General features: G+C 43.1%; 1 protein-coding gene across 8 annotated transcripts in view; it reads right to left on the bottom strand.

The window, feature by feature from the left end:
- The window catches only part of LOC139376046 (nuclear receptor coactivator 2-like), a 49,651-nt gene that overhangs the window by 20,629 nt on the left and 14,098 nt on the right, over window positions 1–14,924 (bottom strand). For all 8 annotated transcript variants that reach the window (XM_071118169.1, XM_071118172.1, XM_071118168.1 and 5 more), the window contains 8 exons: window positions 12,324–12,434; window positions 11,633–11,805; window positions 6,745–6,848; window positions 4,516–4,693; window positions 3,891–4,088; window positions 2,814–2,915; window positions 1,533–1,673; window positions 1,266–1,413 (listed from right to left, as the gene is read on the bottom strand). In XM_071118169.1, the coding sequence (XP_070974270.1) occupies window positions 1,266–1,413; window positions 1,533–1,673; window positions 2,814–2,915; window positions 3,891–4,088; window positions 4,516–4,693; window positions 6,745–6,848; window positions 11,633–11,805; window positions 12,324–12,415 (1,136 nt within the window). In that variant the 5' untranslated portion in view covers window positions 12,416–12,434. The remainder of the gene's footprint in view (window positions 1–1,265; window positions 1,414–1,532; window positions 1,674–2,813; window positions 2,916–3,890; window positions 4,089–4,515; window positions 4,694–6,744; window positions 6,849–11,632; window positions 11,806–12,323; window positions 12,435–14,924) is intronic.

Raw genomic sequence — 14,924 nt, 5'->3', positions numbered from 1 at the left:
TGTGATGGCCACTCCAATACCTTGACTTTGTTGTCCTTAAGCCATTTTGCCACAACTTAGGAAGTATGCTTGGGGTCATTGTCCATTTGGAAGACCCATTTGACATCAAGCTTTAACTTCCTGACTGATGTCTTGTGATGTTGCTTCAATATATCCACATAATATTCCTCCTTATGTTGCCATCTATTTTGTGAAGTGCGCCAGTCCCTCCTGCAGCAAAGCACCCCCACAACATGATGCTGCCACCCCCACAACATGATGCTGCCACCCCCGTGCTTCACGGTTGGAATGGTGTTCTTCGGCTTGCAAGCCTCCCCCTTTTTCCTCCAAACATAACGATGGTCATTATGGCCAAACAGTTCTATTTTTGTTTCATCAGACCAGAGGACATTTCTCCAAAAAGTACGATCTTTGTCCCCATGTGCAGTTGCAAACCGTAGTCTGGCTTTTTTAATGGCGGTTTTGGAGCAGTGGCTTCTTCCTTGCTGAGCGGCCTTTCAGGTTCTGTCGATATAGGACTAGTTTTACTGTGGATATAGATACTTTTGTACCTGCTTCCTCCAGCATCTTCACAAGGTCCTTTGCTGTTCTTCTGGGATTGATTTACACTTTTTGCACCAAAGTTCGTTCATCTCTAGGAGACAGAACGCGTCTCCTTCCTGACTGGTATGATGGCTGCATGGTCCCATGGTGTTTATACTTGCGTACTATTGTTTGTACAGATGAACATGGGACCGTCAGGCATTTGGAAATTGCTCCCAAAGATGAACCAGACTTGTGGAGGTCTACAATTTTAGATGATTTCTTTTGATTTTCTCCTGATGTCAAGCAAAGACGCACTGAGTTTGAAGGTAGGCCTTGAAATACACATCCAATTGACTCAAATTATGTCAATTAGCCAATCAGAAGCTTCTAAAGCCATGACATCATTTTCTGGAATTTTCCAAACTATTTAAAGGCAGTCAACTTAGTGTATGTAAACTTCTGACTCACTGGAATTGTGACACAGTGAATTATAGATTATTTCATTTTGTCTGTAAACAATTGTTGGAAAAATGACTTGTGTCATGCACAAAGTAGATGTCCTAACCGACTTGCCAAAATTATAGTTTGTTAACAAGAAATTTGTGGGGTGGTTGAAAAACTAGTTAATGATTCCAACCTAAGTGAAAGTAAACTTCCGACAGCTCCCCCTGAAGTACCTCCGTGACCCCTGGTTGAATAACCCTGAACCTAGAGAGAGGTGGTGTTCAGGGGAGACGTACCTCTGGAGGATGTGGAGGGACATGTAGAGCTGAGGTTCGTTGGTGGCAGGGGAGCGCACCAGCTTGCTCTTGGTGTGAGCCGACACAATGGTACCGTCGGACAGGGAGAAGCGATACAGAGGGCTGAACGCATGGCCCTGTCTCAGGACTGGAGAGAGAGGGATGGAGAGAGTGAGAGATATGGGGGAGAGAGATTTAATGACATGCTTTCAAATTTGGGCATTCATCAACTGAGGATCAAAGGCCTAGAGATCCCGTGAGATGTACCTTCTTGCTGATGCTTTTTGGCAAATGACATCTCCCCGTCGTTCTGCAGGTGGAACATTTGGATACATCTCCTGACCAGGTCCTCCCAGCCTGGCTTCATGGAGGCTCTCAGCAGACTGGTGTCCAGCGACGTGATCTTACCTAAGATTGCAATGCTAAGTTAGTTTCCCCAGCTTCAATCAATTAAACTTTATTTTATTAATACATTAGCATGTTGTCACAAAGCGCTTTACAATTACCCTGCCAAAAACCTGAACAGCAAGCAAAGCAGAAAGAAGCACAATGCGTCATTGCATTGTCTTACGTCAGATCGCATCACTCCTACGCGACGCTCGTCCCTCAACCCATCTTTCTTGTAGGACGTGGAACTCAGCTCTAAAAATCAAGATTATGCTCATCTGCCTAACACTAGTTCCTAATTCTGAAAATCACTCCGCTCTCGGAAGCTATGACGCACTAGCGATTACGACAAACCATGCTGCAACTAGCAGCCTAGTGCAAGCTTGTTTGAATGGCCATACAGTAGCTAATTTTCCAGCTTGTTGATTAAGTTGTAAGGCACCAAAGTTATGGGACTGTTCTCAAAAATTAGCATCTGATAGTTGGAACTGTGCCTCGTTACTTTGTATCATTTGGCCGATGCGATAACGTAGCAGAGAGCAGTCAGCTCTGCTGTAGAACTCGGTGCACTAATCACAACAGGTTACATGAAGACTCGAATTTCACTATGCTTAGTGGGCGTATTCAACATCGGGTATGTGAATTGATTTGAATCCGGTTCAGCCAGCAAGCAGACACATTAGCTAGCCAATTTTTGTGCACATTTTGAATTTCATAAATACTGATTCTACCACCACAAAACACCTCAACTAGACTTGGATTTAGACAGTGAAGAAGTGCTCATGAAAAAAAACGTATATTAGTTACAGGTTAATCGTTTTTGGTAAGATTCACTCCGACTCTTGAGGATGAAAGGGGGTTCAGTGGACGATATCACCTTGGTAACATTTTAAAAAGATAGGACAGCATATTGTAGACCGACTTCTTCTTAGCTATCCCATCAGTACTTGCAAGTTATCAGACAAACAGCCTTCTGACATGAGACAATGGCTTCATTGCGCATAGGCTATTCAACTGGTGTCAGAATTGTAATCCTAATGTAGATTTCAAGCAAACATTGAATCCGAATGATGAAACTCTGAGACCCAACCCACAGAGGTGATGAGACTTACTTAGAACAGGTGAATACAGTACAGTAGCAAAGTGGTAGTTGTCCCCTACCTTGGAGATCCTGCCTGGTGGTAAAGCTCTCGTATGTTGGGAGCATGGGCCTCTCTTTGACAGGAACCCTTCGTGCTACACAGATCAGGCAAGACTGGAAATCTTTACAAAGAGAACCAAAAACATATTAAAAGCTTTACCTAGAAGTAGTCCAAGTTCATGAACATGACCTCCAACTTATCCTCTTGGTTGGAGGCGGTAGGTGATACAACTTGGCGATGTTCAGTTCACACCCTGCCTCAACTCTCCTGGCTACTGTCCTTACTCAATATCAACACATCTCCATTGAATTTGAAGCTATGATGCGGTTTCAATGTCAAAATACTTTTTTTTGCAGAATATCTTGGAAGCAGTGGCGGATGGACGGCGGTACTAAAATTAGACAAGACATATTTCCCTGGGAGCTCCAAGGGAAAGGAGGAAGTGGCAGACACTAATTAGACGTCCCATGGTCCTCTCTGAGGATGCGTCTGACGGATGACAGGAATCTAAAGGAGGACAGGACACTGGAGAGACGGAGATGAACGGAGAGGAAAGACACCCAGACCCACAGAGCTGTATTCACTAGGAATGAACAGAAACAAACAGCCCGAAAAGAGGAGGGACTACCTGCACATGTCCAATAAGGAAAGCTTGTTTTTCCATTGTAAAATGTTCTGCACTAATGAACGCGACCCAAGTCTACGATTTCTGTCCAAACCAAAGCTTCCACACTCCAATATGGCTGACCAAAGTGTATTCTTGTGATAAGCATACTAATAATAGCATCCAAAATTGGAAAAACTCTACATTCCTAAAATGATTAGTTTTAGAGTGTAGTGCTCTTGAAGAGCACATGTAACATCTGACAAACATATTAATGTTCCATGTTGGAAGATTTAGTGACATTTACTCAGATAGAAGACATCATTCCAAGAGTTCAGCATTAACCCCTCATGGGAAGACAGGGGAGTGGATAACTGATCATAAAGGTACTTCATGATGACAGTAAACATCCTTTTTCTTTTATGTCAATCATTGAATTTTCTTTAGTTTTCAACTCAAGTTTGATTTGATGGTAAACAAACATTTATGTACCTTCTCCCTCCTCTTTGATGGACTTTGGCTCGGACACGGCAAAACACTGCATGGTCTCATACTTCTGCTGCACCTCCTGGTCCTGGGGCTCCTGCTCACCTCCCTCCCAGGGCCCGTGGGGGTTGACCAGCATGCGGCAGTTAAACGTGTGGCTATTCCTGTTGGGATTCTCACTGGACCGCGGTGCTCTGCAGTTCACTAGGGGGCACACACAGTGGGCAAAAGGTCAAAACGATCAACTTACTGTCCCCATTGGCACCGAATATCAAATCATAATTTCCTGTCTCATTCATGACTGACTCATTCACTGGCGATCTAAAGTCTTCTTAAAGAAGGTATGACAGCAACCCATGCTTTGGATTTGTTTACCTGGCCACTGTTTCAAATGCTATATTTTTAGCATTTGTGACACAAATCCAATGCAATGCAACTTATATTAGCATTTTCACACTTCATGTTCAACTCAATTAAATTACTTATACATGATTTAGACATTCATCACAAAAGTGTATATATTTGATAGATGGGTCACAGTGAGTGTGAGTGGGTACATCAACTCACCCAGGGACTTGGGCAGCAGTGATGGATTGATAAAGGAGTGAGAGAAAGGTGTAGTATAACTCACCGAGGGACTTGGGCAGAAGGTTCTTGATGAACTCTGCGTGGTCTCCTACGTGCAGGACGCTGTAGACGCTGGTGTTCATCAGCTCCTCCTGATTATACTGCAGGTACTGGGTCACGTTCTCTGACACAAACACAATGTTCCCCTCCATGTTCACCACAAAGAAGAACCCGTCCAGCGCCTGTGGAGGAAGGCATTGGGAGAAGATGAGGTTTATTAGAAGAAAAAGACTTAACTGATACATACAAGACAGAAATTTGTATTTTGATATACACAAAAACAGGTCGGCGAGGGAGTAGAGGAAGAAGGTTATTAGTGAATTGACAGAAACTGTAGACAGATTATCGAAAATGGGAGAAACATCAGCTACCTTTGGTATATTCAGGTTTGTTATCTATTGTGTCCCAAATGATGTTCTATTCCCTATATAGTGCACATCTATGGACCAGAGTGCTATGAGGCCTGGACAGTAGTGCATAGGGAATAGGGTACCATTTGGGATGCAAGCATGGTGTTGATCTAGGGTCTGGGTTCCAATGGGTTAAGAGGAGATTTATGCGATATTACTGAGCCATTAGCCAAAGTGTTCTAGAGCCATTACAGTGAGGATACAAAATAGAGAGCCATCATCTACGGAATATTATAATAATTATTATTTTTTAAATACCCGTATCCATTACGAAGAGAAAAGGGCATAAGAAGTAAATTACGGCTGAGCAGCACAAAGCTACCATACTAAAGACAGGCTTCGAGATCAAAACATTAGCAGGGAATGATCGGACGTAAAATGGGCTAGCTAACAGCGTGTGAAAAGTGAGTCTTAGTTCCAAATGGCACCTTATTTCCTTTATAAGGCCCTGATAAAAAGTAGGGCACATAGGCTTCTGGTCCAAAGTAGTGCATGATATATATGGAATAGGATGTCATTTGGGATGCATCGTGGGCTTCATCATTAAAACATGACGGCACGCAAGTCGGACAGTCAAGTCGGAATATAACCATACAGTATAACCATGCATTACTGCATAGCGAACCGACTACACTGAGAGCATTGTGTATCAACAGGCTCATCATCCTCAGTGAACTAAATAGCTTAGAGAAAAAGAAGTCTCAGCCAGAGACTGTGTGTGTGTGTGTGTGTGTGTGTGTGTGTGTCTCTTAGGACAGGAGAGTGTATACAGGACAGCTAGGCCATTAAACGCATTCCCTGAGCCTAAGCCTGTAATCACTTATTCTGGCCTGGCAACAATTCACTGTCATATTAGTGGGTTTGGGTTGTACACAATGTAACTAAACTGCAATGACAAATGGGTCAAACTAGGGTAAAACTCTGCTTGAAACACTAACATGATTAAAATAGGAATACTCTTCCTCTATCAACGTGCTTTAGCCATGGTGCTACAGCAGCTATTCTGTGTGCAATAGAAAACACAGTTGGAACTCCACATAGACAGAAACGGGTTTTAAAAGCTATGATTTCGGGTAAATCGCCTGTCCTCTTGGCAGCTACAGAGAGGTTTCTCAGAGTTTGCTTTATGGCCCATGGTTGGTTACCGCCAGGAATGATGAGTAATCCTCTCCTCCACCACGTCAGCAGCCTGGCTGTGAATTGTCCCTGCTCCCAACCTGCACCACTTCAAACAGCGCGGACAACCGGCCGCAGCAGTTATATTTAGAGTCTACTGTGTCAATGCCATGACGTAGGCCATTTCAAATGGCACCCTATTCACTATGTGGGGAATAGGGTGTCATTTGGGACGCAGACACTGTCTGAATGCAGAAACGTATGAGCCAGAGGGAGAATAAATACCCACTGACAACAGATTAGACAGAACTGGAGAATAACACTGGCAGCCACTCGCTGATTACCACTTTCCCTGCTTATAGATAGAGGGACCCCTCTGTCTGTCGCCAAATGAGGACCAGGCTAGTGCATTGGTGAACAACTTGTCCTGACGAAGACCCAGTTTTGAGTCGAAATGTTGTCTTATTACACATTTTGGGGGCATTATACCAGTGTGAGGATTTACTTTTTGTTCTATTCTTGCATTACCAAACTTGCAGGGGCGTTAGCTACAACACTATGCAGGGGGAGTTATACAACCCTACATATTTTAAATGTGTCGATTTCACAAGTCCTGCTAATCATGCGACTTGTGTGTGTTCAAGGTAAAGGATCACATGATCCAAAGTGAGTCAGTGTTGTGAATAGTGTGCATTGCTCACACCCACCTCGAGCATCATTGGTCCAAGAGCGTCTTTGTCAATAACACTTTGGCCTGTTGACGAGACGTGTGCTTTCTGTACCTCCTCTGCATTGGCAGTAGTTGTTTTCTCTGCAGGGTTGGAGAGAGGGGAGGGAGAGAGTGAGGGAGGAGAGTGAGGTTGTTAGACATGTTTCACTAGTTAACATGTAATCACGTCAGCCCCAGCACAGTCATTGCAAAGGGAGTGTTGTGTTGAAAGAAAACACAACTAGTTAAATATACCATATTCTAAACAAAAATCCTGAGATGGGAGGATCAAAAAGACAATGAGAATAATTTGTCATTCAAACTAACAGAATCCTGTAAACAGAACTTTGTTTTTTTTTTTTTTTTTTTAATAAGTGGCACTCATTTTACCAACCCTGAGAATGACTTACCACAGGTTGTTGTTGTGTTAATATTATTTAGTCTGGGACAACCGATAATCATTAGCAACATAATTTCCCATAAAAAAATGTTTTTTTAAAGTCTCCCACAGTCTATACCAGGCCAAGTGCAAACAGTAAACCACCATACTGTTGATGTACTTGGGAATGTGTGTGTTGACTTAAATACCAGTGTGCATCATTGAGTGTTTGGATATTGTATTAATGCCTCAATAAACCCGTCCGTCCCATCCAGTCATCCTCCCCTCTGGAGCTCCTCTTCCCCCCCTCCCATATTTCTCCCTTTCTCTCCCTCGTACTGTGGTGTCATTGGTTGGTGCCACTAGAGTCAAGCTGTCCTCTGTCTGTCCTGTCTGCCTCAATAGGGTACATAGCTGACATTCCTGTCCACCAACTACCACTGCATTAAATGTAGCAAAAATATTAGAATCCTTGATTAATTCTTAGCTAAGATCTTTTTGAACTACAAATTGGTATTCTAAACTCAGGGGTGGAAGTAACAAATTACAACTACTCACGTTCCTGTAATTGAATAGCTTTTCTGTGTACTTTCAAAACCATCCATTACAGAGTACAATCTAAAAAAGGGATACACATCATGGCAAGCATAAAGTTTGCACCTTTTGTAGCAGCTAGAACTGTTCACTTGTTCGTCAGTGACAAGTAACATGACTAGATGGACCAATTCAATTTCACGCATCGCGCCAAAACGGCCCAATCACAGCTGTGTATGCAAACCAAATGAAGATCGGTAGCAGGATTTTCTAACAGTAAAAAAAAAAAAAAAAAAAGTAGCCATGTGCCATGAAAAAAAAAAAGGGTTCCTAATCAACTTGAAAAATAAAATGGAGCCTAATGAGATTGAGCAGGTTCAGGAGACGACACACAGAGACCAAGCCAGTGGCCGGGTCTTCTGAAGACCATGAGGAAGGAAATCCCTGGCCGTATCTCAAAGAACACTTCAGCTTGTCGTTGCAGGCACTCTCAACGCTGTGCATTACAGGGAAGACATCCTCCTCCCTGATGTGGTACCCGTCCTGCAAGCTCATCCTGACATGACCCTCCAGCATGACAATGCCACCAGCCACACTAGTCCAATCTGTGCGTTATTTCCTGCAAGACAAGAATGTCAATGTTCTGCCATGGCCAGCGAAGAGCCCAGATCTCAATCCCATTGAGCACGTCTGGGACCTGTTGGATTGGAGGGTGAAGGCTAGGGCCATTCCCCCCAGAAATGTCCGAGAACTTGCAGGTGCCTTGGTGGAAGAGGGGGTAACATCTCACAGCATGAACTAGCAAATCTGGTGCAGTCCGCCTTCCGGGTGGCGCAGTGGTCTAAGGCACTGCATCACAGTGCTAGCTGTGCCACCAGAGACTCTGGGTTTGAGCCCAGGCTCTGTCGCGGGAGGCCCATGGGGCGGCACACAATTGGTCTAGCGTTGTCCAGGTTAGGGAGGGTTTGGCCGGTAGGGAAATCCTTGTCTCAACGCGTACTAGTGACTCCTGTGGCGGGCCGGGAGCAGTGCACGCTAACCAAGGTTGCCAGGTGCACGGTGTTTCTTCCGACACATTGGTGCGGTTGGCTTCTGGGTTGGATGGCACTGTGTTAAGAAGCAGTGCGACTTGGTTGGGTTGTGTATCGGAGGACGCATGACTTTCAACCTTCGTCTCTCTCAAGCCCGTACGGGAGTTGTAGCGATGAGACAAGATAGTAGCTACTAAACAATTGGATACCACAAAATTGGGGAGAAAAAGGGGTAAAATACACAAACAAAAAAAACACACAAAAAAAATAGGTTCTACTTGACTCAAGATTCCATGATGGCAGAATAGACGGATGCACGGTTAATACAATTTTAATACAATACAATCGTTTGCTGCCTCCACCCAGTCAGTAAGCACGGTTGGTTTCAATGACAAAAATGGACGAATGTAACTAAGGCAGAGATTGATTTTATTGACAAACTAGCATGGGCAATAATCACAAGTCAGTTATGCCATGGCTAATAAGCTAGCATATCCATTTATCTAGCAAGCTAAAAACCCGGAGCCTAACATTAGCTAGCTCCTGGGAGGATGTCATGTCATCAAGCTAAAAACCCGGAGCCTAACATTAGCTAGCTCCTGGGACGATGTCATGTCATCAAGCTAAAAACCTGGAGCCTAACATTAGCTAGCTCCTGGGAGGATGTCATGTCATCAAGCTAAAAACCCGGAGCCTAACATTAGCTAGCTCCTGGGAGGATGTCATGTCATCAAAGGAGTGGGTGAGTGACCGACTCCCCCCCCCCCTCATATTATTTTCCGTGGCTACAGCTAGAGATGCAGGTGTCACTTGGTTAGCAAGGAAGAAATGTGAATCGTTTTTCTAGATAGCCATTCTAAACTTGATCGACTGTTCTTCAGTTAGCATCTCTTGCATTCGTAAATTCTCTCTGGATATCTACTCCAATTTCAGAGCACTGGATTTATTTCAAGGCCTGAGTGTGCCAGAATGCAAAATAACTGAGTAATATAGGAATGTGCAAAACCTGCTGAATATGACCAGTGTCAGTAAACATTGGCAAAAAAAAAGTCATGGCCAGTGTTGCCAGCAGCACAGTTCGTCACTATCGCTCTAGATAACATGTAGAGACAGCCTAACCAACTCTGCTGGGGCGGCAGGTAGCCTAGTGGTCAGAGCGTTGGGCCAGTAACCGAAAGGTTACAAATCCCCGTTCTGCCCCTGAACAAGGCACTTAGGCCGTCTTCGTAAATAATTATTTGTTCTTAACCTGACTTGCTTAGTTAGTTATAGGAGGTTAAAAAGGAGGTTAAGGATAGGTTAGGAGGTTAAAAAATAAAATAAAATAACACCATCCAAACCTTGAAGCAAGGTTGTGGGGGTGCTTTGCTGCAGGAGAGACTGGTGCATCTTGAGGAGGAAATTATGTGGATGTATTGAAGAAACATCTCATGACATCAGTCAGGAAATGGGTCTTCCAAAGTTGTGGCAAAATGGCTTAAGAACAACAAAGTCAAGGTATTGGAGTGGCCATCACAAAGCCCGGACCTCAATCCCATGTGTGGGCAGAACTGAAATGTTGCTTCAATATATCCACAGAATTTTCCTCCTCTTTTGTGAAGTGCACCAGACAATGACGGCCACGGAACAGTGCCTTGTTCAGAATGACAGATTTGTTTTACCTTGTCAGCTCGGGGATTTGATCATGCAACCTTTCGGTTACTAGTCCAACTAGGCTAGAAGCATAACGATGGTCATTATGGCCAAACAGAGGACATTTCTCCAAAAAGTAATATCTTTGTCCCCATGTGCAGTTGCAAACCATAGTCTGGCTTTTTTTTTATGACAGTTTTGGAGCAGTTGCTTCTCCCTTGCTGAGCGGCCGTTCAGGTTATGTCGATATAGGACTCGTTTTACTGTGGCTATAGATACTTTTGTACCCGTTTTCTCCAGCATCGTCACAAGGTCCTTTGCTGTTGTTCTGGGATTGATTTGCACTTTCTGCACCAAAGTACGTTCATCTCTAGGAGACAGAACGCGTCTCCTTCCTGAGTGGTATGACGGCTGCGTGGTCCCATGGTGTTTATACTTGCGTACTATTGTTTGTACAGATGAACGTGGTACCTTCAGACATTTGGAAAAAAATATTCTGTGGTCTTGGCTGATTTATTTTGTGTCAAGCAAAGAGGCACTGAGTTTGAAGGTAGGCCTTGAAATAAATCCACATATACACCTCCAATTGACTCAAATTATATAAATTAGCCTAACAGAAGCTTCTAAAGCCATGACATAATTTTCTGGAATTTTCCAAGCTGTTTAAAAGCACAGTCAACTTAGTGTATGTAAATTTCTGACCCACTGGAATTGTGAATTACAAGTACAGTGAATTACAAGTGCAATAATCTGTCTGTAAATAATTGTTGGAAAAATGACTTGTGTCATGCACAAAGTAGATGTCCTAACCGACTTCCCAAAACTATAGTTTGTTAACAAGAAATTTGTGGAGTTGATGCAAAACGAGTTATTGACTCCAACCTAAGTATATGTAAACTTCCGACTTCAACTGCATAATACAGTAGGCCGTCTCTCTCCCTCTCTCCTAGTTTCCTCTGAGTCTTACATCACATTGCTCATCATTATATAATCCAGTCAGTGAATAACAGCCTGCTTTTCATTATCATCAAGAAGAGTGTCTCATCTGATCTTCCACTGTAGTCTGTAGATGCGCACTGTGCGTGCGCATCTGCTCGGCTGTTGTCTGCCCTTCAAGCAGACACACACACAACGCAGCTGACTGAAATACACGCGCAGTCCTGCTCGCTCACACACACATGAAATGTACATTAAGTGTGGTATTTTGAAGAAAGCAAGTGATTGTTGTGACATAGGAATGTGTGTGCTTACAATGGAGGGGAATTAACTCAATATTAGAAAAGGGTCAATAAAGTCAAATAAAGCCTTACCCTGCTCTTTTATTTGACGAATCTGCTTCACAGTTTCTTTCAAGATTGCACATTTGTCTGGCTTGACATTGAAGTTGTCAATGTCATTGATGTTTGCAAAGATCAACTCCGCCAGTTCTTCAATGTATTTGTTTTCATGCTCCCGGTTTGGTTTTTCCATGCTCCTCTTGGGGCTGTGGAAACAGAGACCGAGGTAAGACAACCGACAACCCAGGGCAAGTGAACAACACTGATTAGGAAAAATACTTTCACAGCAATGTGTGTGGTGTCTATTTATCCAAACTTAAGCAAACAATTTAGATAGCCTATACATGTACTTAAGATTAATAGACGGCAAGAAAGTAAAAAACATGTCATTCTGTATTCTGTCATTGCACGATGGCACCCTATTCTGTACAAAGTACAATTATTTTGATCACGTTCTGATCAAAACTAGTGCACTAAATAGGGAATAGGGTGCCATTTTGAATGGCTACATGCTCTCCGTATGACCGGTGTATAACCTGACTGCTGAATGACCTTCTAGAGCTTTACAACGGAAATGGATCCGTAACTAAGTTTGTGTTGAGGCGTAGGTGTATTGGAGAGGGATCTGTAAGAGCCCTAATTAAAAGTAGTGCACTATATAGGGGGAATAGGATGCCATTTGCGCCGCATACTATGGTTGTGTGTGTTTGACAGCTGATCTTACCTGGGCCCCAGGAGATCCGGGCCACATTCTTTCCGCTTAAGAGACTCTCCCCTGGCAGCAGGGTCGGGGGTGTTGTCCCCCGAACTACTCATCTTCAGCAAATATCACCAACTACAGAAAGAGAGCAGAAGACACCATTAAGGCTCAAGCCTGACGAAGACCTTCAGGTTGAAACGTTGCAATAAACCGCTGGAGCATTAATCAGTATACGGGTATCTACCAATTAGAGGTCGACCGATTAATCGGAATGGCCGATTAATTAGGGCCAATTTCAAGTTTTCATAAATCGAAAATCGGTATTTTTGGGCGCCGATTTTTATACCTTTATTTAACTAGGCAAGTCAGTTAAGAACACATTCTTATTTTCAATGACGGCCTAGGAACGGTGGGTTAACGGCCTTGTTCAGGGGCAGAACGACAGATTTTCACCTTGTCAGCTCAGGGGATCCAATCTTGCAACCGTACAGTTAACTAGTCCAACGCTCTAACCATTGCACTCCACAAGGAGCCTGCCTGTTACGCGAATGCAGTAGAAGCCAAGGTAAATTGCTAGCTAGCATTAAACTTATCTTATAAAAAACAATCAATCATACTCACTAGTTATAACTACTAATCCAGTTTAGCAGGCAATATTAACCAGGTGAAATTGTGTCATATCTCTTGCGTTCATTGCACGCAGAGTCAGGGTATATGCAACAGTTTGGGCTGCCTGGCTCATTGCAAACTAATTTGCCAGAATTTTACGTAATTATGACATAACATTGAAGGTTGTGCAATGTAACAAGAATATTTAGACTTAGGGATGCCACCCGTTAGATAAAATACCGAACGGTTCCGTATTTCACTGAAATAGTAAACGTTTTGTTTTCGAAATGATCGTTTCTGGATACGACCATATTAATGACCAAAGGCTCGTATTTCTGTGTGTTATTATGTTATAATTAAGTCTGATTTGATAGAGAAGTCTGACTGAGCAGCAGCAGGCACGTAATCCTTCATTCAAACAGCACTTTCGTGCGTTTTGCCAGAAACTTTTCGCAAGCACAACGCTGTTCATGACTTCAAGCCTATCAGCCTAATGGCTGGTGTAACCAATGTGAAATGGCTAGCTAGTTAGCTGGGTGTGCGCTAATACCATTTCAAACGTCACTCGCTTTTAGATTTGGAGTAGTTATTCCCCTTGCGCTGCAAGGGCCGCGGCTTTTGTGGAGCGATGGGTAACGCTGCTTTGAGTGTGGCTGTTGTCGATGTGTTCCTGGTTTGAGCCCAGGTAGGGGCCATTTGGAATACAAATGGTAGAGAGAGAAATAGTCCTATAAATACTATATTAACCACAACCTAAAACCTCTTACCTTGGAATATTGAAGTCTCATGTTAAAAGGAACCACCAACTTTCATATGTTCTCATGTTCTGAGCAAGGAACTTAGCTTTTTTAAAATGGCACACATTTTTACACGGCACATACATGGCACATATTGCATATTGGCACATATTATTTTCTTCTCCAACACTTTGTTTTTGCATTATTTAAACCAAATTGAACATGTTTCATTATTTACTTGAGATTAATATAATACATCAATAAAATCAATTTAAAGTTAAAATAAGTGTTAATTCGGTATTGTTGTAATTGTCATTATCACAAATATATTTTAAAAAAATTGGCCAATTAATCGGTATCGGCTTTTGGGTCCTCCAATAATCGGTATCGGCGTTGAAAAATCATAAATCGGTCAACCTCTACTACCAATATTTTATCCATTCATTTTTTCTACCCTAGCACCTGCAAGTTACTGGATGTCTGTGCAATACATTTGAAACAAAGATGCCTTTTAGGACAATGAGCAACCCAGAGACTAGCTACATCATTAATTACTTGCTACTTTTATCTCTTAGCCGCATTTTTTGAAACTGCACTGTCGGTTAGGGGCTCGTAAGTAAGCATTTTACTGTAAGGTCTACTACACCTGTTGTATTCGGCACATGTGACTAATAACATTTGATCATGCCGTTAAAATTGAATTGGAGAGATGTTGTGGATCATCATTGTACTAACAAAATGTGTTGACAGCAGCTAGTGAACCTATGAGAGACTGAGATGGGTGTTAATCATGACTGTCAGCCACAGATCTAGTACACGGCATCCCACAATAAGCTACGTTGTGTGGGAAGGCTAATTGTAAGAGGTGTCAATGTTTACCTCAACATAAGGCAATTTGTGTGGCTGTGTTATAGCATGGGCTTCGGTTTAACACGTCTCTCATCAAATCCAAGCAGAAGGTGGAAGACCCGAGTGTATGGCCACCGTGTGTTTCTGCTGCATTTGCAGCCGAGGTTCCCCTCCCCCCACTAGTCTGTTTGTCCAAGACCCTTCCCCGGTCAATGCTCTGTTTGTCCATTACAGAAAGTAATGCCGCATTTCCACCAGTGTTTTACCCAAAATGCTCAGCTTCCATCTACCCAGGCCGGCACCCGTATCTCACTGGGCCATGGCTCTGGTGCATCTGCTTTCACTTGAGGCCAAAGCCAGGCCACTGGTTCTTGTTCAGCCTGCATTTACATTACTAATGGCTGACTGTGAATTTTAACACCTTCTCACA

The sequence above is a fragment of the Oncorhynchus clarkii genome, chromosome 20, assembly GCF_045791955.1.
Source record: "Oncorhynchus clarkii lewisi isolate Uvic-CL-2024 chromosome 20, UVic_Ocla_1.0, whole genome shotgun sequence".
Classification (NCBI taxonomy): domain Eukaryota; kingdom Metazoa; phylum Chordata; class Actinopteri; order Salmoniformes; family Salmonidae; genus Oncorhynchus; species Oncorhynchus clarkii.
This window is presented reverse-complemented; position numbering and strand designations above follow the sequence as displayed.